The following is a 25,201-nucleotide window of genomic DNA, read 5'->3' on the forward strand; positions in this document are numbered from 1 at the left end:
ATAGGCTATAAAGTGTTAAAACTAGCGAAACTAGTAAAATGCTGCTTAGAAACTGTAGAAGAGTACTACTGCATCCAAGTAAAACATGCACACAGTGGCGCACACACGCATTCCTCTCCTTTGTCGTTGCGTCGTTGGTGCGTAACGAGCGTGCGTCAGGATTCAGCGTTTGGCTCCTTCTCGGTAAGTTCACTTCTTGAGTTTCAGCAGCCAAAACATTTCCTGTTTTTGAGCTCACAGGTTTTTCATATGTTCTCGGACGAAAAGTCTGAGGAATAACATCTGGAATAATCTTTTCTCAGTGGTGTGGCGATGGATTCACGGATTTTTCTCGCTGCTCTCCTGCTTCTCTTCGGTTTGGCGACAGTTGTCGCTCAGTCTTCCTCACCTGGCAAAGGTAGGAGTAAGAATCATTAATGGCTGCTCTGTGCTCTCCATTTGATTTAATCGCCTTTAGCTGCCTCGTTATTTTTACGAGGTCTTAGGTAAAATGTAAATGATACAAATCCACACCTGACTTATTGAGGCTTTTCTTTGGCCAATCATTTTTCTCTTTGTATGACATTTTGTTTTAGCTCTCTTGGGGTCTTACACTTTCTTTTGAACAATGGAAATAGAACAGGACAATAAGCAACCAAAATCTTTATTTGAGCTACCATTGTTTGTATTTTTTATTTTTTTTGAAGATCATTTCTCATAAAATAATTAAGAAAGGTAGAGGCTATGTTTCCGCTTATAAGAGACACATGAAAACAAGTGATTGCATTGATATAATTGTTCCTCTGCCAGTTACATATCTTTGTGTATTGTTGAAACCTCTCAGCAGGAACAACGAGTTTTCAGTTCACAACCCCCCTCAGGTTTTTTTTGTTTGAGTAAGAAACCAGCAGGAGTAGCCACTAACAAACCAACCACATGAGAATGAGACTTTTGTTTACACCTCAATTTTACTGAAACAAAGACAAACCCAGCTCTTGTCCTGTGCAGTCTGCTGATAATAACATGACTGTTCAGAAGCCTGCGTGTGTGTTTACTGTGCTGTGTCTCCATGGAAAATGGCCCAGGAGGATTAGCATTAGTTACAAAAACCACAGGGAGCACAGGCCTCCTTTAATCTGCTTCTCATATTTTCAGATAATATTAGAGGAATTTCTCTCCCAAGGCAAAATGTTTGTACTTCCACAATCATGTTGATAGAGTTTACTCCCTTATGTACTTTCTGTGGATTATTTTGGGTGTTTCAACTAAACTGACTTTCCCTCCCTACAGTGTGTGAGGCGAAGAACGGGACAAGCTGCGAGGAATGTCTGAGCAATGTGACGGTAAGTTGTGGGGGAGAAAATCTTAGCTCTTCCTCCACCTCCACACCTGTTAGACTGGTTTGAGTAATAACTGATCTGTCATGCATTCCCACCCTCCTCCACTTTTTTTGTGTATGCTACAATTGCCCTAAGTACCTAACAATTCATTGTTTGTTCGAATAATAAAGAGGTCAGTATGTACGGTGGTTGACAGGGGTAAACGCCCTGCAACTTAAGAAAACACACACAAATAGACCAAACACAAGCAAATTAAGAAAACAACTTAATTAATTTGACAAAACATGTGCAGCATTCAGCAAACGCGCTGCAAATACACACAACACAACCAAATACATAAACGCACTGCAAATATGAAACAATGGAAAAAGAAAAGCACACAAACCCAGAAAACAAATGCAACAAAAAAACGCAGCATCCAGATTACACAACGGAAGTTCTCCAGACCTCTAGAGGGAGCAGCTAAGTGGAAAAGCTTGATTTTCGACCCCACGGGGAGAGAGGGCTCTGCCTTTTTATTAGAGTCGGGTATGGCTGCAGCCTGGAGAACTCCATGGACTGTATATTAAATTCATATTATTATTATTATTATTAATAACATAATATATTAATAATATACAGTCTATGCTCCCGTCTCATGCCCTCCCGGCTGGTGCCGTCCCCGAGCTTTGGCTTTTCAAAATAAAAGCTCGCGTCTGGTCCACTATGTCTTTGTACTTTGGTGTGTTGGATGTTTGTGAACTAAACAGTACGGCAATCATGCTAATGAATACAATAACTTTTTCAGCAGATGTTTTACTTACAACACGTTGGAGTTAGCAAAGCAGTTTTGTGTTTATATGTGCGAACGGGATTTATTCAGATTGATAAATCCCACGGTAAATTGGCTGGTTTACTAAACAGGGAGGGACTATCTGTTTTTTATATTTCAAGAGCGAATTGCTTCACAATATGAATACAGATTGATCACTTATTTTGTTGGTAACCGTTGTTGTATAATCACAATATTACACTTGAGGAGCCCTATACTTCCTATAATGCGCCTTTCGGACCTCGAAATTAAACCCTCTCATGTAATATGGCTTAAACAAACGTCAACGTTAAACGCTGATGCAGTTTTAAATGTTTTATCACCACGAGTTTACAGACATCTCTGCTGATTGAGTATCACCTGTGACCTGAGCCGAGACACACCCACCAAACGAGAGAAAACATATTTCAAACGTAGACTTAATATTTACAGTCTATGCAGTTGCTCTCTCTCTCTCTCTCTCTCTCTCTCTCTCTCTCTCTCTCTCTCTCTCTCTCTCTCTCTCTCTCTCTCTCTGCCTCACCCTCTCTCCCCGTGGGGTCGAAAATCAAGCTTTTCCACTTAGCTGCTCCCTCTAGAGGTCTGGAGAACTTCCGTTGTGTAATCTGGATGCTGCGTTTTTTTGTTACATTTGTTTTCTGGGTTTGTGTGCTTTTCTTTTTGCATTGTTTCATATTTGCAGTGCGTTTATGTATTTGGTTGTGTGTATTTGCAGCGCGTTTATGTATTTGGTTGTGTTGTGTGTATTTGCAGCGCGTTTATGTATTTGCAGCGCGTTTATGTATTTGCAGCGCGTTTATGTATGTGGTTGTGTTGTGTGTATTTGCAGTGTGTTTGCTGAATGCTGCACATGTGTTGTCAAATTAATGAAGTTCTTTTCTTAATTTGCTTGTGTTTTGTCTATTTGGGTGTGTTTTCTCAAGTTGCAGGGCGTTTGCCCCTGTCGGCCACCGTAAGTATGTGCTTTGGTATTTTTTTACAGTGCTTGTGGTGTCTCACAACCAAGGCGTGTGTCACGTATCCAGGAAGGACCATCCTTCCACCCCATGCCCTCTGTCCACTGAATGAAGCCCGCTGGGGGCTCTGCTGGAGTAAGAGAGTGCACACACGACACACACAATCAAACTTGTATCTACGTATACTCAAATGTGCATTTAAAGAAGACAAAAGCTTGTGCAGGAGAGGTTGGAAGATAAATGCTTATATAAAGACTAAAAACTCAGGGCAAGATAAACAGAATTACATTAAATAAAATAAAAAGACTTCATTGCACCCCCACCACAACTTCAATGAGTTCAATTAACATTTTTCATTGTTCATTTAAGGCAGGGGTCTTCAACCTTTTTTAAACCAAGGACCCCTTAACTGAAAAAGAGATGGAGCAGGAACCCCCTCAAACTTTAAAAAACGATGCATTCTCTTTTTGCCAATACACCTCATCCTCCACTTTATCAAATCAGGACAACCTGTAGTATCACGCTTTGTAGTGGTGGCTAAAATCGTCTATCACAATAAATGTAATTTTATATTACAATATCAATATATATTATGATATATATAGAATACATATTCTTCCATTTTATTGTCATTGCACAGAGTACAAGTACTGAGACTACGAAATACAGTTTAGCACTGAACCAGAAGTGCAAAAAGCAGTAAAGTGCAGCGTAATGTACATATGTATATGGATAATAAACAGTAAGGGGTACTAATATGTTATATACAGTACAGTGTGATATGAATATGCTAAGATATATGCTATATAAACATGTGGACCAGTTATATTAGGCAACATATATAGTGCAAGTACAATAATGGCAATAGTTAGACATTGCTCACAATGGTCAAATACAGGGGTCCTTAACGTTTTTAGGCTAAGGACCTGGAGCGGAAAGAGAGACGAAGCAGGGACCACTTACTAATATTGTATAAAATTGAGTTGTATATTAAACTGGGCCTACAATAATGTCTAGGGCGGCCTAAGGCTTTTACACATAGCGTTTTATGGTGTATACAATCAGGGTTCAAAATTAACTTTTTCGTCCACCAGCCAAATGTCTAGTGAATGTTCAAATTTTACTAGCCACTTAATAAATTGCCATTGTTTTTTGGCTGGTGAGTGAAGCAAATCTACCAGCCACTTGCAAGTAAGTAAGTCTATCATCAATTTTGGGATTTGTTTTTTCACAAAAGGGCTGATTTATCTTTGCCAATAATATGTTGGATTCATCTTAATGTATATTTTTCAGACATTTCAATAAAAAAAATGAACAAAAAAAATGTTCTCAAAAATTATCAAACAATAATTTGGTGGCCCAAATAACATTACAATGAAGCAACATTACAAGTGGCGCTGTGGTCAGTTGTAGTCACCTTGCAATATACGTAGAAAGATTAGAATGATTACAGTGATTTATGTCAGGTAAAAAAGCAAGAAAAGAAAAGGTAGAATTTTTTTTTTCTATCATGAAGGTAGATCTTTGACAATTTTTAAAAAAATCAGAAATGGTAATAGTATTTTTAATATTACTTGTAAACACTGTATGGATATTGTTCTTTTTCCTTTGGTGTGTTGCTACACACTTTTTATTTTTTTATATATATATATATATATATATATATATATATATATATATATATATATTTGGATATGTATGCATATGTATGTATGTGTATTTTTAGTTTTGTTTGGATATGTATGCATATGTATGTATATGTATTTTTAGTTTTGTTCGAAATAAAAAAATTAATGAAATGAAAGGTAGATCTTTGACTGTGAATTCCTCCATAACTTTGTCATTGTGTTTCTCTGTCTTGGTCTGTAGTGAACTTCCAGACGTTGATAATCACCTTGGCAGTGCTCGGTGGAATTATCATCATCGCCTTCCTGGTCTGCCTGTTCTGTTGCTGCAAGTGTGAGAACTTTGGGTAAGTGTGCAGTGAGCTATGAATGGCCCTATTGCTCTATATGACTAATGCTGAAAGGAATTTTCAACTGTATTTATAGAGTACTTTATATAATTCAATTTCAGTAGAGGGGAAAGCTTAGACAATACTTATGTCTTGTTGCTAAATGACTATTTACTGTAAAATGTCTCATTTCTAGCATTTGGCATTAGACATTAGGCATGAATAAAGTAATATACACACAATAACTAAAACAAATTCTTGAAAGTTTATTTAAATAAGAATTCTTTCAAAATAACACATTTCATGAGAAGAAAAAAATGTATCTATAGTAAAATTATTTTGGTGTATATCAGGTTTTGTGCTGGGTGTCTGCTTTTATGGGTTTTGCAGGTTAACCCCTAAACCCATCTCTACCACTCACCCCATTCATTTATGTTTCTATGAATATCTGTCTTACCTTCTGAGATATGCATATCTAACCTAATCACATTATCAACATAGGTAGCACACAGCTTCTTTAGTCAATGGAATGGGGACTCCTTTATCTCCAGTATCTCCTGGGTGGTTTGCACTTGGAAATAAGTCTGCATGATGATGACATAGTTACTTACGCCAAGAAGGTTGTTTGTCTGTCAGCAGGATTATGGAAAAACTACTTTCCCAGATTTCCACGATGAGGGGTGTAGCATGGGCTAAAGAAGAACCCATTACATTTTGGAGTGGTTTCGAATCACAAGGCGGATACATAAATTATTTTTGTTAACATTGCAAGATAGGACGTTTGTGTTGCATTCATGTAGTGTTGGAATAATCGGGAAAACCAAGTTCCCAGCTGGGAAAGTCGTAACATAGTGAGATCGGGCATGCCTTGGCGGAGGCCTGCGCTCTCCGAGTGCCCTTATCCGTGGCTTGTCAGAGATCAAAGTTACAGATAGTTATGTTTAGGTATACTGTAACTACAAAAATGGCTATGGTTATGTATTAGGTTAGAACTGGTTAGGTTCAGGTACACGCTTATTGTCACAGGTGGTAAAGTATGGATTTGGTGTGTTAAGGCCAGAGTAAGAACTTACTGTAGGATGACTGCCTTTGTCAATCTCTCATGACTTCCTTCATATAAGTCTGGAGCTAAATGTATCACAAGGTAATGTTATGATGTGATTTATGTTCCGTGTGAACCATGTGGGGACATTTTATTGTAATCGTGAAGATAATATGGACACATCTGTACATTTCTGTTAGCTTGGGTGTGGTTTCTTTTAGGTGTCAGCACTCGAAACACACGCTGTGTCATTTCCCGTGACTTATTTAACCATAACCACACTTTGGTTTTGTGTTTGTGTGTCAGATCCAAGAGGTCAGAGGCCAAGATCCAGAAACAGGTCAATAAGACGAAAACCAAGCAGGAAGAAAGGTGAGAAATAATGTTCTGGGAATGCAACATTTAGGATGTAACACAGTTTCCAAACCTGACTTGGTTTCTTCTTTTGTGAGTGTATATAATACATCTATATCTATAGTTTACCACCAGTGGCTCCCCTGTGCAAAAAATGTTTCAAGAGACAGCGTCTATTTCCACAAGTAAACTCAGATGCACAAGGTGGACTTAGAATTTGCAATAAAAGCAAAAAAACTAGGGCTGTCAAATGATTAAATTTTCTTAATCGCGATTAATCGTTGAATTTCTATAGTTAATCGCGATTAATCGCATGTTTTATCACATGATTAAAATTCTATTATTTTGCATTTCAGAACGGTTTACAGTACATATTAACAATGGAAAGCCATTCTTACCAGTGTATCTTGATTGGGAATCAAATGAATGCAAAGAAAGTGACTTTATGAACTTGATTTTAAGATTAGTATTTGTTTATTATATATTTAATCTAGTCACACATTTGAATTTAACAACAACTTTGAATGCACCACGAGGCTGTAAATTACCAGTTTCATTGAACGCACCGTCAGTGTTTTTCGGACAAAAGCAGCTGCAGTTTGTTACATGCCGGTGTTGAATCCTCTACAGTGAAATACAGACAAACATTACACCGTTTAGCGTTAGCTGTCATTGTGTTTAATCCAGCTACTAGCTAGCGGTAGGCTAACGTTAGCTGCTGTCGAGTGTAGTGTTAACTAGCGTCATGTGCAGCAATGTTTCTGTTGCCTGTAACGTCTGTTTCAGAGCATCAGAGAGAAGTGCAGGACCAGAATGAGGCACCGAAATCCGCGTTGCTATTCCTGCAGCAGCGGGATGTGTTACGAGGAAGTACGGCAAAATAATAGCCTGTTAGGCACGACGCAAAGCCGAGTGAAGTGAAAATAAATTAATAAATGGCGGCATGCGATTAATACGATTAAAAAAAATTAACGCAATATGCTCGACCCTTAATCGCATCGCGATTAACGGGTTAATGCTGACAGCCCTAAAAAAACATTAAAGCAATTCAGTCTGATTGCCAAGCTGCATCTTAACTAAACTGTTAAATGCATTCCGACCCCCTCTCTCTACCGCCACCGTCTTCTCCAAGCTCTCCCATCGTGGAAGATTTACAGGTTTATCAACGACACAAGAACAGTTTCTTCCCACAGAGCTTTCTCCCTCATGAACAAAAGAACTCACACTTCCTCATCCATGCTGCTTATGTTTATTTCCTGCTATACTTTGGTCCCATGTTAATGTTTCCATGTACACAGCCAGAATCCAGCCAACCAGGGTTGACAGGGCCTGGGTCTATGCACATCTTAGGGTGCATTTCAACATTTCCCCTGTTACAGCTTTCATCTGGTCTCCATCTCAGTGTGGGAGATTCTCATGGTTTACAATCTACAGGACAGTTGACACACACACGTCAAACTGTTACCAGCCCAAACTGGTTTGGTGGCCACATAACTTTTAGGAGTGTGAAAAATATTGTAAAGTCATTGTGTCGCTCAGAAGAGAATGTTTTGTCCCTACAGGAGAACAGAAATGAAACAGAGACATGACGAAATCCGGAAAAAATATGGTGAGCTCTCTCACTTGATGACACCCCCTTTTCTCTCTTTTTTCATACATGTGCATATACCAACATAGTGCAGATATGTTTCGCTCTGTTCTGTAAATGCTTAATGTAGGCTTTAAAAACTGCAAAATGAGATAAAGCTATCTTTTTCTGGTTTACACCTGACAGAGGTTATTGAAAAAACATTTTGGAAAATGCTGTTATTTGCTTTCTTGCCCAAGGTTAGATGAGAAGAGTGATACAACTCATGTGTGTACAGTAAATACAGTATGAAGCTACCGCCAGAGGCTGGTTAGATTTGTGTTAGCACAAAGACTGGAAACAGAAGGAAACGGATAGCCTGGCTCTTTCCAAAAGTAACAAAGTGCACTTACCAGCAGCTCTAAAGCTAAAGACATTATATTTTGTTTGTTTGATTGGTACAAAAAACAAAGTGTGAAAACTTCCTGTTACAGGAAGTTAAGTACCAGATTTCTTTGTCAAGTGAAGTAACTTCCTGGAGTCTCCTCTGGTTGCCTTGCAACCTTACAGTGTCCCTAAAATGTGTTATTTTTACACTTTGGTTTTGGTTTAAATACAAATGCAGTATAACTCCTCAGTGAACTTTAGATTTTATTTCCTTCAGACAGAGCCAGGCTAGCTGTTTCCCCTTGTTTCTGGTCTTTAAGCTAAGCTAAGATAAGCTAACCAGCTGCTGGTGGTAGCTTCATAGTTACCTGACAGACATGAGGATGTTGCTGATCCTCTCCTCTAACTTTCAGCAAGAAAACAAGTAGGCCTTCACATATTCCTCAAAATCTCAAACTACAATTTTAAATCAATGCACGACTTTACTGATTGTGTTATGTTTCTTCAGGTCTAAGTGGGCCAAATCCGTATTCGAAATTTGCATGAGAGGATCTGTGAACTGAGATTTACACGATGACCCTTCGGTTTTTCCCTGAACTCTCACACAACCACCCATCAACAACCTGTCTAGTGGTTGTGAAAAGGAGATGTGTCAATTAATGTAAATTGTAACTTAAGACAATAGAAAGAATCCAGTTTGGTTGCTGAATAATTCTTAATTCTTTCTGCATATTGTCGCTGTCGGGCAGAAACCTCCTATCTCCATGTTTTCATCATTTTAATTTCTTTTCATAAATCAATGCTATTGGCCTTTTTTCGTCTGTGGGTTTCACAAATATTTAAACAGTGACAAGGTGATTTTGTCTGACTTTGTCAAAGGTAAATAGCTCATTTTTATTTTTTTATTTAGCCTTTTTTCATTTCCTGAAAAGCAACAGTCTTGGACATTCAATGTTTTTGCCCGAGAGCAAAGATATGCACATTTTCAGATATCATCCGTTTTGCTCCTCTGTGTTGCTGCTGATTTAGACATATACTTAATAAATGATAACGTATTTTTGTACTTTGTGTGATTTTAAATTGACATATTCCTATTCTGAATGTAGGAGGCCATACTGCTGTATGTTCCACTGACAGAAATTGTTTTTAAGTTATTATGTTTGGTCAAAATTAAATCTTCACCCTTGCATCCAGAATTTGTAAAGTAATCATTAACTTAAGTTGACTGTAGCCTAATTTTACCTGTTTACCTGTATATCCTGTATAAAAACAAAAGCCCAATAAAAGATTTTGGATTCATAATTCCTTCAGTGGCGCTGGACTTTTATTGTTTCTGCTATGCCTGTATCACAACTTTTGCTTCATATTTAGTATCTTGAGTTATAAAAAAGTGAAAGTAAATTGATTAAATCTGTAGAGGCTCTCGTATACAGTGCCTCACTTGGGGAAGTTTAAATGCTGAAAACAGTTCGTTAGAGGCTGAAGGCTGACACCTGCTGTGTGATGATAGATGTAGATTTCTTTTTTTATATCTTGTCCCATTTTATGCCAAATACTGTTATTTTATGTCAGAATTTATCCTTAGCATAGATCAAATCTGATATGAAAGAAATACAGTTATGATAAATCAGCAGGCAATAATGTGTTAGTATATTTTCTAAAATATTTGACATTGCTGAATCATATTTTTGTAAAGAGGCGATTGATATTACCAAAGACAATTAACAAGTTCTAGTGGTGACCCATCGTAGTGATTACAAATGTAACTCTGTACTGTTGGCATTAATATTTACATTTCTCAAAGAAAAGCTTTGAATTTATAGTCAAATACTAGTTGGGGTTTATGAAGAGTCAACACATTTCAATATGCTTATATGATATATGATTCTTAATGCAAAACATTCCATTTGTTTGGTTTTCGATAATACTGCAACTATTAAATCAGGGATTAGGCTATATAATAGCTGTAATGGTTCTTTTAAAATACCACATGACACAAGAGCTTTAGGGTGATAGAGGTATTCTACAAGGTTGTCCAATCAATCTACTTTGTTACTGTAAATACTATAAGGACACTACACATTCAGAAATAATTAATACAACCGTATTAAGGTATAGAAAACAAAATGCAGTCAGCTGATTAATGATGTCGCGGTATTTTTTGTGTGACATCTCAGAAATGAGAAAGGCAAAGGGATGTCTCACAGAGTTATCACTTGTGGGAGGTCTGTGGTTGAATCGTAAAAAAAAAGCTTTATAATATGTTTCTAAAGACTTTACCTTTACTTTTTTATACCCATCTATTTCAAAACTTTAAACCTGAAAAAGATTAGTGCTTAACATGTATGTGTGTGCCCTGGATGTATTCTTAGTTCTCAATTCAAGACCTGTTAAAAAGGCACAATGCAGTCAGTAACATCTAAAAGGAATTCAAGCAGTTGTCAAAACTGCCTGTGCCAATAACATACTGAAGAAAAAAACTACATGTTTAAAACTTTCTTTTTTTGCTGGCGTATCAGTAAATGCTCTCTCTCTCTCTGTTTGTGTAGTTTCTGTGGGTGCTGAAACCATAAGGGAATTTTAGATTGAACGTGAAATTTTAAAAATAAATTGTACAAGCAAATCAATAAAATAAAATAGTTATTCATACGTTTGTGTGTGTGTGTGTGTGTGTGTGTGTGTGTAAATATTTACAGCACATACAAGGTTCAAGGTTCAAAGTTCTTTATTTGTCATGTCATCATTTGTCATGTCATTGCAATAAAATTCTTAGGCCCTGCACAAGTTAAGATATTGGGCTAAAATATAAATTAGGTAATATAATTTGTGTAAACATAATTGCAAATTAATAAAGGTGAATTTAAAAGGAATGTAATGTGTGTGTGTATAAACAGTTGGTGTGTAAACAGTTGTACAAATACATGATATTGTACGAGATTACACTTCATAGGTTCTTTACTTCGCGTGCTCGAGTATTTTGCACAGGGGCGCGCTCCCGTGTCCGCGCTCCCGCGGTTTAGTAGTCACGTGGTCCTCTCAGATCCAATCGTTGATTTGTAACTTCGATCCAAAGCGCGTACCCGAGAGCGGAGGAAAAGAGAGGACAGAAGGCGGCAGAAAGACAAATATAGCCCAATTAACCGATTATTGTGAAACCCCGCACACGAAATACAGCCAGGATGTCAGAGGAAAAGCCAAAGGTAAGATATAAAGGTTTAAAGAGCTGTAGATTTTTAGTGATGGCTGAGTCGAGCTCCTGCCAAACCATTTCTCAGATGTGCAATCTAAAATGGCCTGGTTTGCACGTTTCTCTGAATCGGCGCAGTGTTTGTTTCGCAAATGAATGAGTACCCGCACAATGCACATCAATATTTACATTTACACGCGCTTACACACGGCTCTATAGATGGAAATGAGATATTCTGTCCTACTATCTAAAATCACAAAGATTTTGAGCAGAAATGTCAACTACACATTGATTGTCATTTGCGGATTTTTTTTTCTTTGTCGAAACGAGACCACGTTATGTCCGCAACGCCGCAAATGCCGCTACTGCAGCAGCGACAAATAAGCGCTAATGGAGGTGACGTAACGTACGCAAATAAAACCTAAAGTAACTTAGCCATGCTGTTCTTGTTGTTTTAAATGTGTCCGTGCTTGTTTTGCCTCAGTACAGCAAAACAAAACCGCTAGCAGCGTTAGCCGGAAGCTAAACTCAGAATCGGTCTTAAAGGGCTGGCGAGCCAACCACCTAGCCATGAGCTAATCATGCTAACGTTAGCATCTGTGACTGAAGCAACATAATATTGTAACCTAGTTAGCTGCCTGCATTATTTTGCTCAATGTAAGTTTGTTTTGGTTAAAATATATCTACGAAACAGTGTAACCATATTCCTTTACCACACATCGTGTTTGCCCTTAGTGAAATGTCTTCTAAAGTCTCAGGCTATATTAGCTTGCAGTCTGGTAACGTTACTGACATACGTCTCTAATAGTGCTGTTTTTTTGTAGTGTATCTATTTGTAGTTGACTCTCGTGTAAGCTCCTGAGTGTAATGTCTTTGGTATTTCTGTTAACTTGTAACCTGCTGATTTACATGATGTTAAACACTGTCTCTGCAGGAGGGCGTAAAGACTGAGAACGATCACATCAACCTTAAGGTTGCAGGGCAAGATGGGTCGGTGGTCCAGTTCAAAATCAAAAGACACACACCGCTCAGCAAACTAATGAAGGCGTACTGTGACCGACAGGTGAGCTGAAAGCCCAATTACTGATTTAAAATGTCCTCTCCAACATCTCCAAAAACATACATTATTTTGGATTTGCTGTAACGCATCAGTCAGCCGCCCCATTAGTTGCACACTTCACCTTGCTATTCCTGTACCAAAAGTCCTTTACACATGAATTCATCCTCATGTCTGTTGTCGCTCCTGCAGGGTCTCGCAATAAGGCAGATCAGGTTCAGGTTTGATGGCCAGCCTATCAATGAGACGGATACACCTGCACAGGTAAGATATTCTGCTCCATTCACCATTCTCTTTAAACGTTGCAGAAATGATCTTTCTACATGATGGTAACACATTAGAGAAGCCTGTCACTATTGGAGACATATATATTAAACATTAAATCTACAATTCAGATATTCGGCCTCTCTGAATAGTTTGAAATCATAGTTTTATATTTCCATCTCAGCATTGTTTTACCTGTTCAATTATTGTTTATATCCACTAACTGGAATCTCTTTCCCTCTGCTCCTTTCAGCTGGAGATGGAAGATGAAGACACCATAGATGTTTTCCAGCAGCAGACAGGCGGGCACTGCTAAGCCCTCCCCACCTCATTGACGGCCACTCTCAGACCACGCCCTCAGCCACCTTCACTGTCCCTCCCCTCCCCATCGCTCCTCTCAGCCTATTATTATTATTATTATTATTATTATTATTATTATTATTATTATTATGATTTCTTCAGTTTAAAGCTGTCTGTCATGGTTTTTCGTCAGTTGTATGGGGAGAGGGGGCTCCTCAGCTGTTTATGTACTGTCTCAGCCAGGACTGAACTTTTGTGCGTGTCAACAGTCTCTCCGCTGGCCAATCAGGACAACATTTCCTCCTGGTACCGCAGGCTGTGATTGGACCAACAGCACGTCACAGCTGTTCCTGGTTTGTCAGTGCTTCTCAATCACTCTCCAGTGAAAGCTTAGTATCCAGTAGTTTGTCACGGTTTTCATCCATCGGGGTCAAATGCGATGCTCTGCAAGTTTGTGCCCGGGGTCACAGTCAGCGGGCATGAAAATGTTTTGAAATGGAAGCACTATCTGAACTTAATACACACCCGCCTTCCATTTCACTTTGCTTTCATGTGTTTTTTTGTCTGAACCGTGACTCCCGCTCTTCTGTCAAAAAAGGTATTTTAATTCTTTGCATTTTAGGTGCTTTTGCTAAAGAGTTCTGCAATGTTTTTGTATTTTGTTTTTCTTCTTTAAGTATTAACACCCAGGGGGCTTGTTGATTTTCCAGTACAGAAGTATCAGAATGGATGTTAGATAAAAGTTGTGGGGCTTGGACCAATACTCCAAAGACCGAACTTCTGTTTCATATTTGATGTACTTTGATCACTCTAAAAGCAAACTGCCATGTCAAAACTGTCTCATTTTAAGGGAGTTTGTGTTTCATTGTTATTTGCTTCCTCTTTGACTTCTACTTATTAAGAGGTTCTTTTATTCGCTCATCCAGACAAATTCCTATTAAGGGGAGGGAAATATAATTTCTCATTGGGTTGGAGTTGGTTGGTGTCTTCCTGGTTGTCTTTTTGCCAACAGTGAAGATATATCCCAAGTGGAGATAAGTGTCTCCAATATTTTAAAGTTTAGAGAAGGATGCATGCAGTTTGTTGCGTTATCAGGAGATCAGGGAGGCCAACCAATAGAGTTTGGGAGATAAGTGTTCTGTACCCACAGGGCCCCATTCTTCGTATGCAGATAACTAAGTTGATGGCCTAACATAAGCTTGGAGTTTTCAGTTGGGTTAGCATTAACATGTTAAAGCATGTTAAAACAGTTTTCACAATTTAAATTTTCAGATTGGGCTACATCTTTCTTTAGAGGCACTCATTGATTAGTATTGTCAGAACTGAACAGGGTTTGAGTTAAGTAATCATAAAACAAAATAAATCCAATGCAATTTTAAAAAGTAACTTGTTTGGCGTACTATGAACTCCTGTTTAGACTAATTCTTGATTGATTAAAGATGCAACATGAGCTGCAGTTGCAATTGGCTATATAAATTAAAAACCAATACATCAACCAATACATTTAAATATTTGACAAAAATGTTTAAAATAGTTTTTACTGTACTGCCATCTGCTGTTTCAAATGTTCGCTACTGTCCATTCGGGCCCCAATGAATATAAAATTAAATTTCTACCCAACTCTCATCCCTCACACAGCCATTAACAAGCATGTGACAAAACTGTGTGGTACAGAGATTAGCAAAATCTGTGTGTGATCACTCTTTGAGGACGTGCCTCTGCGCAAGCTAATCACAAGTAGCGATCCTGGTTTTAGCTTTCCTGTCTCACAAAATAAGAGCGCAGTTATCAAGACAGCCTTCTAATTCCATTTGAAGAACTGAGTTAGCCGGACAAAAATCTTTTGAGCTGGCTAACATACAAGCTAAGCCATGTAATGTACGAAGAACGGGGCCCACTTCATGTCATGTTATTTGTTTCTCTACTGATTTGTACATTATTTGTGGTCTTTTACTACTGTATACAATAAATATAGTTTGGTACTCAGATTTTCTGTCGCATGTATCATTTTATATTTGTGTATTAAAAAAATGAAAGAACTAAATTGTTAATTTTAACGCTTACAATCATCCCTGGGAATAGGATGTTTAGTCTTTCTTTCAAAAAAATACTAATAATAATAATATACTTGTTTATAAGACAAATAATCACAAGTCAACTTTATATTAATAGAAAATATCCTTTGTTGACCAGAATTTATCCAATCTATTTCAACAGTTAACTGAAGGAGCCTGCACTACATCCTCTGGAAGCTCCTTCCATTCCTTTACAGCACAAAGTTTAAGCAGGTAAAAAAATGAATGAATCTGTTACTGTTATTATTATTACTATGTCATTTTATAGGACAAGGACACAGAACTAACTGATGCCGCATCATTTATAGCCTAAACTATCTTAAAATGACTGTCCCTTGATGTGCTTCTATAAAAATACATGTCTTTTTTTTAAACTACGAAGCCTTTTTAAATGCAACCATTTAGTCTCACTGCTGGCTGCTGTACTGTACATTTTGTTACTTGTCAGCACATGGCTGTCAGTGAATTATATATAGTTGGTTTGTGGTCCATTATACAAGACAGGGTTTCAATTCCCATTGAGGCCAAATCAACAGCTAGGTGGTGCCAGTGAACTATGATAGTCATAGTCTCTGTCTGGTTTGGTTTAATTATGTCATAAAACAACATCCATATAACACACTTAAAAATATTCACCAAAACACACACAGAAAACAGATTTGAACTGATATGAAACATGGGCATGCAGACACAAGTAACTACTAAAAGCAATAAAGGAGTTCCGCATAGAATTGAAGAATGGCACTGGATTTAAACAAAAGTTAAAATAACTTATTTCCATAGTGTCCCTGAACCAATAACTTTAGACTTCACTTAGAGAGACAAAGGAACACTACATTGAATGCAACAGTCTATAAAAAGATATGTTGATGTATGATAATTCGGCCTGATTTAGAACCTCAGATCTCATCTGACACACTGAGTGACTGGTTAGGTTATTCAGTACAACTGGAACATTGATAAGACTAATAGCAGCAGTCGATGAGTCAAAGCAGGAATAAGGAAAAGCATGTGCATGAGTGGACAATCTACATTTACTTTTCTGCATCCAAACAGGTCCTTCTGAAACTCCATGCCTTGCCTGGAAGGAAGCGAGATTAATGAATGGATAGAGGGGAAAGAGTTGATATCTTGTATCCTGATCTGTGTGCAGTCTATGATCTTAATGTGGGCGAGAAGAAGAGAGACAGAGTGCATTTGCCTTGTAAATGTGCCGGTCGGTGGATGAGAGGATTCAGAGAGTTCCGACACAAGCCGAGATGCCGACGTCTCTCTCGCTCTCTTTCTCTCTCTCTCTCTCTCTCTCTCTCTCTCTCTCTGTATTTAAGAGTCAAATTGCTACGATTTACTAGTCAAGTCAAGTCAACTTTATTGTCAATTCTGCAATATATGGCAGATATACAGAACAATTGAAAATACGTTTCTCTCCCACCCACGGTGCAATAAGGACACGTACAACAAGTATACAGTAATATAAAAGATAAGTAATATGTATAAAACCCCAATTCAATCAGGTTAAACAATACAATAAATCTATTATTTGCTAATTTAATTTGACCCATGCACTCTTTCTACTTTGCCATTGTGTTGTTTGCCTAATTTCACTGTCCTGAGACTTCAAGCAATATTTGTAGATCTTTTAGGAAAACATCCTGGCTTGAGACTTTAATAGCTGGGTTTATGCACATACCTCGGTTTATCAGGTAATAAACTATGGGATAACAGCTAATATGATAATAGCTCAGCTCATACCCAACTATCCATTATTAGTGGACCAAAGGTCACATTGTTTTTAGTTTGCCTTTTAATTACATTTTGTCTGCTGAGGCCCCTTTCATTTAATGCAGGAATTTGTCTTTTGACAGAATTGTTTTCATACTATTACATTAAAATGTTCTGCTTGTCTGTCAGTCAGTCCGTGTGTCATATATACAGTAAGCATGCACACACATAGTGGAGCAGCTCACCCCTCTGGCAGGTCTGTGTCATCAGAGGCGGTTGAGGGAGGATGAGTGACAGGCTGGTTAGTGATTTGCATGTCTGTGGTGTTTAAAAGGAGCTGCAGGTGCAGGATTCTCCACACAGATGAATGGATTCTTCTCTAAGCACAGATGCTCTGGGTTTCTTTTTCTACTATTTGTGAATCTTAGGTAGCCAGTATAGCCTTTAATGACTTTAAAGAAAGTTTGTTGGCTAGACATTTTTCTTTGGATCTCAAAAGGCTCACTTGGATCAATATGAAGAACACACAGTTGTCTGATGTGTATTGTCACTTAAGATAGAGACAAAAGGAGCAACACAGAGAAAAACCTTCGATATGGAGACATTCATACCAGCTGCCAACTAAACCAAACAGACTTTTTGGGATGACATCGCTCATATTTGTGCACTTCCTTCTCCTGGGGTTAAGGGTCATTGGCACCACCACAGACACATGGAGACGCTGCACAGGTATCGTACCGTTTTATACTATTTTAACCTCAGCTTTCCTCTCTATTACCTCAGCTCACTTCAACACATCTGATGTTCAGGTAATGATTATTCAGTGGGATGGTTTACGGGTTCATCTAAAAACCTGGGAAACCCCTCCAGCTAAAATTCTTTTGGATAATTCCAACTGTCTATGTCTGCTTATAGTACAGTGGGTGTGTTTGTGTGTGCAGTATTGCTAGAATATGAACTTAAATTAATATCCACACCCAAGTACAGACATATGCTGCTGTTAGGATTCCACAATATACATCAGAATATCAGGACGAGCATGGTGCATGTTTATCCGATGCCTCATCAATTTCAGAGCAATTATCTTCTATTATTCTCTTTTTTTTTAAATAACAACCCCTCCTAAAACCTCCTGTAGCTCCACTGCCACCTGGGGCTATTTCTCACACACCAAAGGGGGTCAGGGACTCCAGCATGCTATGACATTAATTGATTTATTAGTTTATAGCAGTTGTTCCCAACCTTTTCAACGTGTGTCCCCTTAAAACAAAGCTTTGTCTGCTTGTGACCACTTTGTTTCCTATGACCAGTGGTAGAAGAAGTGTTCAGAGCCTTTACTCAAGTGAAGGTACTAATACCACCACACTGTAAAAGTACTCCATTACAAGAAAAAGCCCTGCATTGAAAATGTTGTACGTATAATCAGGAAAATGTAGGCCTACTTAAAGTATTAAAGGTAAAAGTACTCAATGTGTCATTTTATCAGCTTATTTTACTGATTAAGTAAGTGGTTACTGTGTAAGCAGCTGTTTATATGCACTGTAACTAACGATTATTTAAAATAGATTAATCTGCTTGCTATTTTCTCTATGAATCGCTTGTTTGGTTTGTAAAAATACAGAAAATGGTGAGAAATGTTTGTCACAATTACCCAGAGCCCAAAGTGAAACCAATCCTTTTTATTTAAAAGATTTTGAATGAAAAAATAAGTACACGTAACTCAAAACTGCACTTACTGTAAGTTCAGGGAAATGTACTTACTCTGATTCCACCAATGTCTATGAATCACTTTTTGAAACCTGAAGAAAAATCTTAAGTGAAACATAATTTGAGTAGTAGATCATTTGATTGAGTCTTTGCTATTCCATTTATCATCTCAGGTTCCTGTAGATTTGATTTTGTGACCTCTTTTGGGGGTCCCGACCCCAAGCTTAGGAACAGCTGGTTTATAGTATAGCAATTTATAGGCTCAACCTGTAAAACAACCTCCCTGACCTCTTTATTTGCTTATTGTCTGCAGATTTACTCCCTCTGGATCTTCTGTCTTTTGTCCTCGAGAGGGACACCTCCAAACTCGTACCAGGGGTGCACATGAAGCAGGCTGGAGGAGTGAGGGGCGTGCATTTCTTAAGCCCTCATACCTCCATGAGCTTTCCTTCCTCCCAGCTGCTGGTGAACTGCAACCTCTTCCCCAAAGAATTCTCCATTGTTCTGACACTAAAAGTCAGTAGCATTGCCCCCAAGGTGAGCATCCACGTTTGTCAGAAACACCCAGTACTGAATACCACTTGTGGAAGAAGTACTCCAATTTTTGATTTAAGTGAAAGTACCCATACCAGAGTGAGAAAATACACTGTTACAAGTAAAAGTCCTGCATTCAAAATTATAGTTAAAAGTAAAAGTATAGAAATAATATCATCTAAAAACTATTTTGTATATTTTGCGGTAGCTTATATACTGTGTAACAATGCACTGTACTTTATAAACTCATTGAAAGTTTTTAAACTCTTAATCTGAAAAGTAACAAGTAGCTATAACTGTTAAATACATGTAATGATTTGAAAAATACAATTTCCTCTGAAATGTAGTGGAGAAGAATAAAAAAAATAATTACATATAAAAACATAAAAAAATATGTAACTGGAAGTATAGGGTTTCCACTTACTATTTTCATCATTGATTAATCTGCAGATTATTTTCTCGAATAATCAATTTATCGTTGCTCAAAATTGTACTTAGGTACAGTGCTTGAGTAAATATACTTTGTTACTTTTCACCCCTGCCAAATACAGTGTGTCTGAATGGTTCTCCCCATTTGCCTTTCAGAGAAATGAATACATCTTTTCGTTAATGGAGCCAAAAAAAGTAGAGAAAAAAAGAGTGGAGGAAAAGGAAAAGGAGAGGGATAAAGGGACCATTTTGCAAAGCAATAAAGAGAGGGGTGTCAGTGGAGAAGAGCAACATGGAGAGAGGGAGAGGCGAGTCAAGAATAATGAGGAACGTGGACGGGTCATCCTGGGACTGAGGCTCTCGAGAAAACGTCTGCACTTCCTTTTTAGAAGTCACAGAGGGGTGGTAGAGCGTTGGGTGTTTCAAGGCGACCGACTGGCTGACAACCAGTGGCACACTCTGGTTTTAGTCGTTGGTAGTCATCATGTCAGGCTCACAGTGGACTGCAGTTCACCCCTGGAAATGTAAGTTCATATTTTCTTACTTGCTTCTCTCTGTTTTCTGTTTACTGGGTGGGTGCACTGTCTGTCTCCCACCATCCTCTCTTCCTGTTGCCTCTGAATTCCCTTGAGGGATAGTAGATCCTTCACCACAATGCAATGGCACTGCTCCAAATCTGCTCAAGCCCCGCAGCCATATCACAGTGGCCTGACAGTATGTGATAGATGTTTTTTAGTGGAAACTCCCTCTGGCGCACAGAGGAGAGGAATATCAGCTCCCATATGGTGCCTATATAATACTATTCCTGTCTTAATCCTACACACAGAATAGACTACTTTAATTACAGATGCTTTAGGTTCATTCATAGAAGAAAAACACCATGCCTCAGCTATTAGAAATAATAATTATTTAATTTTTTTTTTTTTTATGGCAAACAGTGTTCCCTCCAGGCCTTTCCCCTCAGACCTCAACATTCAGGGATCGAGATTCCACATTGGCAGTAGGGGAAGATGGAAAGGCTTGTATTCAGTAAGCTTTACATTTTATCATTACTAACTTTCATTAGCGATAAGCTGCTAAAACACATTTTTTTCTCTGAATCCGTCCAATCTTTTCCTTCATATCTGCTGCCCCATGTACAGGGTCTGTTGCGACAGCTGGTTTTGGTGCCAGGTTTGGATGCCACCCATCACATCTGCCCCTCTTCCGACCCCCAACTAGCAGTTCTGTCAGTACCACCGCTTCTCTCAGACCTGCCTGTCATGGGGAGGGAGGGAGATGACCATGTAACTTCTTATGGTAACTTGCAGACGCATTTTACAAGACATTTGATACAGTATGATGAAAAAGACATGCCATTTATGTTTTCTTGCTTCCTTGCTTCCTTGCCTCCTTGCTTGTCTGCTTGTCTTTGTGTTTGGATCATGAACTGTCAGAAGCAGAGGAGCGAGTGTCAGTGGGGTTGGAGCGGCCGTGCTCAGAGCCGCTACAAGGCCAGATGTGGTTCAATCCGCTCAGCAAAGGCCTCTACCTCTGCGACGGTACAGTGTGGATCACCGTGCTAGAGGGTGAGAATCCAACATTCAACCATCCGCTCATGAGCAAGTTTTTACTCAGTTTAACATTAAAAAAATTCTCGCCTCTCCTTTTACTCAGATCATAAACGACTAGACTACTTGTTGGAACACCAGGTCCTCACTACCAGCTCAGAGACACATGATGTAGAGGTATCCTTCCACTTTGTAAAATATTAACATATATTTGTTGTATCTAAAGGCTCAAGAGAGGGAAAATATTTCATCTTTAGGGAAGTCTTGTGTTTTTTAGGGGGTTACAGGGGTTACCAACCTAGGGGTCACGAGATAGAGCTATTGGGTCACAAGATGAATATTAGGTGTATTTTCCAGTCTTTTTTTTTTTTTTTTTTTCATTTTGTTTTTTTTGTCTGATGAAACACAAGATATACTACATTCTGTGACAAGGGGCCATGAGTAGAAATTGCTTTGTATTAATGGGTCACAAGAAAAAAATGCTTGGGAACAACAGTTCTACAGCACTTTGTTCCTTTGTTCCAATTTGAGGTTTCTGTAGGTAGAAAGGTGTCCTCAAATTGAATCTGGTCAATCTTAGTTGGTCGTGGTTGATGCTTTTCTGTGTTGCAATCCAACTTTTGATTTTCAGCATAAACATCTTGTGCAGCCTTGATTTTTCACTTTTATCTTGTGATTTTCTTCATCCATACATTAGCTGTCCAAAAAGTACTTTTTTTCATTGTTTTGTTTTTCATCCAATCTTTAGGTGTTCCAGGTACCTGGCTTAGGTCTGATGGCTGCTATGGCGCATAGGTCAGCCTCTGGCTCTGCTGTCTATCTGTGGAGCCACACAGGTTTCCAGCTCTACCAGAATATCAGCACATATGAAGCTCTGGCTTGGAGACACTTCAGCATAGGAAAAAAGGTATATGACAAAAAAGAAGAGATGGGTTATGTATGAATGGAGCATGTGCATCCACTTGCTCAAAGTGGTGCGGAGAGCTGATATTCCTTGTGTTTTGTTACTTTGATCTAGATATTTCTGGTGGTGTCTAACTCTGGAGGAGGACCAGACAAGCGTAAAAAATCCGAGACAGACTATTCTGTGATTTACAAGTGGAGCAAAAAAAGAAAACGGTTTGTGCAGTTCCAGACTCTGCAGACCCACTGTGCACGGGACTGGGAGGCCTTTAACATCAACCGACAAACCTATCTCGCTGTGGCCAATCACAGACAAGGTAAAAACTAAATATCCATCAAATGACTACTTGTTATTGTTAACCTCCAGAAATCCTGGCATGACATTCACAAAATATCAAACTAACGTGTTGCATTCTCTCTCTTTCTGGTTTGTCTTTCAGGTGATAAAAATCACACTATAGACAGTGTGATATACAAATGGAACAGGTTAACAAAGTCTTTCGAGGTTCACCAGATGCTGCTGACTTCAGGGGCCTACGACTGGGAGTATTTCACAGTCGGACCGTACCATTTCCTGGTGGTTGCAAATGCCTTTGATGGAGTGACCACTTCTGTAGATTCAGTCATCTACGTTTGGGTCAATGGAAGCTTCCAGGTGTTTCAGACAATTAAGGTATGTGGTGAACATAAAACGGCAAATAAATGGGGAATTGGCCTTTAAAAAAATGCCTGAAAAAACTCTAAGCCAATCCAGGGTAAATTTGGAAGGTGTTTGAGCGTGGGTGTAAATTAGATTTAATAGCTCTTTAATGTAGCATTTTGCTGCATGATTCATCTTCTCTCCACCTGGGCTTTGATTTCCTCTGGTGAGATGTATATCTTTGAGATGAGATCTTGTCTGTACGCACAGAAGGAAGGGAACACAAACGGGGAGAGATAAAAGGATAATGAAAGAGAGATGGGGAGCAAGGAACGGGCGTGTCCATGCATTTAAGACAGGGTGCAAAAATAGAATGTGCGGTTTTCCATGATTTGCTTGAGCGATAGCTGTGCTTTGACATGTAACTGATAGTGAATCGTATATTTGAATTTAGCCACATTTGAGGAGGTAGTGTTGACACATTAATAGTTACATGAGAAACCATGAGGAAATGATTTAGGGGAACTCCACAGCTGGATGTTAGGTTTGTTAAGAACACCTTGGAGCATCTGCAAATTAATCATTTAAAATAATCCAGAAATGAGTGGAAATATATAATTTTGGCATTTGTTTGACATGTATTACTTTCTTAGCTGTTTCTCGTTCAGCTTTTCTGTCTCTTTGTTCAAGCAAGCAATAGCCAAAGAAGTAGGTAACGTTACTCAAGTAAAAACGTTGGATGGTTTCTCTCTTTGTCAATCTAGACATTCTGCGCCACAGACTGGGAAATGTTTCAGATTGGCAGTAGAGTCTTCTTAGTTGTTGCCAATGGACACAGATTCCATGGTAACAGACCAAGTCGATATGACATCAACTCCACCATCTACGAACTGGACATGATTGGACAGCTGTTTGTCCGCTTCCAGGATATTGTCACCTACAGGTAGATGTGCAAACACTTCAGTATGCCAGATGCATGTATACAGACAGACAATGAGAAGACTTCCTGTGTAATAATGTGTTGTTTGCTGCCATTTCAACCTCTCGTCATCACCACATACCTTTGTGTCTCTCCAGTGCAGTGGACTGGGAGTTCTTCAGCCTCGGGGAGGAATATTTTTTGGTTGTCGCTAACTCATTTAATGGGGAATCCTACTCTCTCAACAGCATTCTCTACAGGTACTCAACTTGTCAACAACACTCCTCCCAGTGTGAAATAATTCATCCATTCTGATTGCCCTCAAACTTAGTTGTTGTAATGTAGATTTATTATCCTCCTGTGAGGCAGACTAGTGAAAGCATACGAGCACTTTTGACAAGTTAATTTTGGGTCTGGAGCCTTTAATGCATTAAATTGCCTTAAATTGATTCCTCTTCTCTGTTTGTTTTTAGGTGGCAGGGATATGAAGGATTTGTTCCTGTACATTGGCTCCCAACGATTGGGTGCAGTGACTGGGAGTTTTTCAGCTCTAAAGGAGAATCATATCTGATCTATTCTAGTGCCAAAGCACCTCTCTCCAAAGTGTTTAAGCTGAAAACCTACTAGGCAAAAAAAAGAGTGTGCATGTAGCTTTGTGCTTTGTTTGTGTGTGTGTGTGTGTGTGTGTGTGTGTGTGTGTGTGTGTGTGTGTGTACATGTTGTCATTCTTTGTAAGTGTCTGTATGTTCCTGTGTGAGAACCATAGACTGCATGTCAGAACATGGTTGCAATACTATTTGAAATGTGTGAGTGTGTTTAAGTAAATGTGCCTTTACAACTGTGCTTGTTCTCAACTTACAGTCAGGGCCGTAGTAACCCTGACCATGACCTTAATATTGTTTTTGTTTCTGGGAATTTGGGGGTTTAACAACCTGAGGAGGATTTTACATTCTACAATTAAACAGAAATTGCACATGGTGGGTTTTGAAGAATTATTCTGATATTTCTTAGAGTAATTAAATATGACAGTTTTAGGCAAGAACTATTTTTATTAAATTGACATTTGTTAAAAGGATTTAGGTTTTCTCCACAAGAATTACAACGTAGAATATTCTAAGGTTTGAAACTTTGTTTAGACCATCATGTAGGGAGATAAAAAGTATATAATTTACAAGTTAAATATATTAATAAAATGAGAACAAATATAAAGTAATAAGAACATTTCTGAGATTTTTTGTGGGGTTACCCCACAACATTAAACATCAGTGATAGGTTAACGACTAATGTAGCCTACCTCATTTTAACAGAAATGTCACGAGCACAAGTTATGAGAATAGATCTGTATACTTGTTTGCATTGTCTGAAAGAAATGTAAATAGCTCAAGCCAGCCTCTGTGAGAGTTCTGTAAAAACATTTAATATGAATGATATTTAACATTTTGTTAACTGAAATGTATGTTCTCTTAAAAACTGGACAGATTGTTACCTATTACAAAAATTATATATATAATTATGTTAGAATTA

General features: G+C 38.4%; 3 protein-coding genes across 5 annotated transcripts; all 3 read left to right on the top strand.

Moving 5' to 3' along the window:
• Positions 1-87: 87 nt before the first annotated feature.
• Positions 88-9,692, top strand: pttg1ipa (PTTG1 interacting protein a). 2 transcript variants are annotated; one of them, XM_078277238.1, is made up of 8 exons: positions 88-183; positions 303-397; positions 1,270-1,322; positions 3,113-3,221; positions 4,956-5,058; positions 6,389-6,454; positions 7,999-8,045; positions 8,899-9,692. In XM_078277238.1, exons 2-8 carry the CDS (start codon positions 313-315, stop codon positions 8,934-8,936), a joined length of 501 nt encoding a protein of 166 aa, XP_078133364.1. In that variant the 5' UTR covers positions 88-183; positions 303-312; the 3' UTR covers positions 8,937-9,692. The 2 variants fall into 2 exon arrangements, with proteins under 2 accessions (XP_078133364.1, XP_078133363.1); XM_078277237.1 differs by lacking the exon at positions 88-183 and having other exon boundaries at positions 190-397.
• A 1,747-nt stretch (positions 9,693-11,439) lies between these two features.
• sumo3a (small ubiquitin like modifier 3a) lies at positions 11,440-15,186 on the top strand. The gene is made up of 4 exons (XM_078277531.1): positions 11,440-11,590; positions 12,512-12,640; positions 12,827-12,898; positions 13,152-15,186. The coding sequence occupies exons 1-4, from the start codon at positions 11,570-11,572 to the stop codon at positions 13,212-13,214; spliced, it is 285 nt and encodes a 94-aa protein (XP_078133657.1). The 5' UTR covers positions 11,440-11,569; the 3' UTR covers positions 13,215-15,186.
• A 2,144-nt stretch (positions 15,187-17,330) lies between these two features.
• Positions 17,331-24,655, top strand: LOC144535485 (thrombospondin-type laminin G domain and EAR repeat-containing protein-like). 2 transcript variants are annotated; one of them, XM_078277991.1, is made up of 13 exons: positions 17,331-17,724; positions 19,016-19,239; positions 19,822-20,189; positions 20,604-20,694; positions 20,808-20,964; positions 21,102-21,233; positions 21,322-21,392; positions 21,964-22,122; positions 22,234-22,435; positions 22,559-22,791; positions 23,523-23,701; positions 23,836-23,937; positions 24,151-24,655. In XM_078277991.1, exons 1-13 carry the CDS (start codon positions 17,640-17,642, stop codon positions 24,302-24,304), a joined length of 2,157 nt encoding a protein of 718 aa, XP_078134117.1. In that variant the 5' UTR covers positions 17,331-17,639; the 3' UTR covers positions 24,305-24,655. The 2 variants fall into 2 exon arrangements, with proteins under 2 accessions (XP_078134117.1, XP_078134118.1); XM_078277992.1 differs by having other exon boundaries at positions 21,105-21,233.
• Positions 24,656-25,201: the final 546 nt, after the last annotated feature.

The sequence above is a fragment of the Sander vitreus genome, chromosome 20 (genome assembly GCF_031162955.1).
Source record: "Sander vitreus isolate 19-12246 chromosome 20, sanVit1, whole genome shotgun sequence".
Lineage (NCBI taxonomy): Eukaryota > Metazoa > Chordata > Actinopteri > Perciformes > Percidae > Sander > Sander vitreus.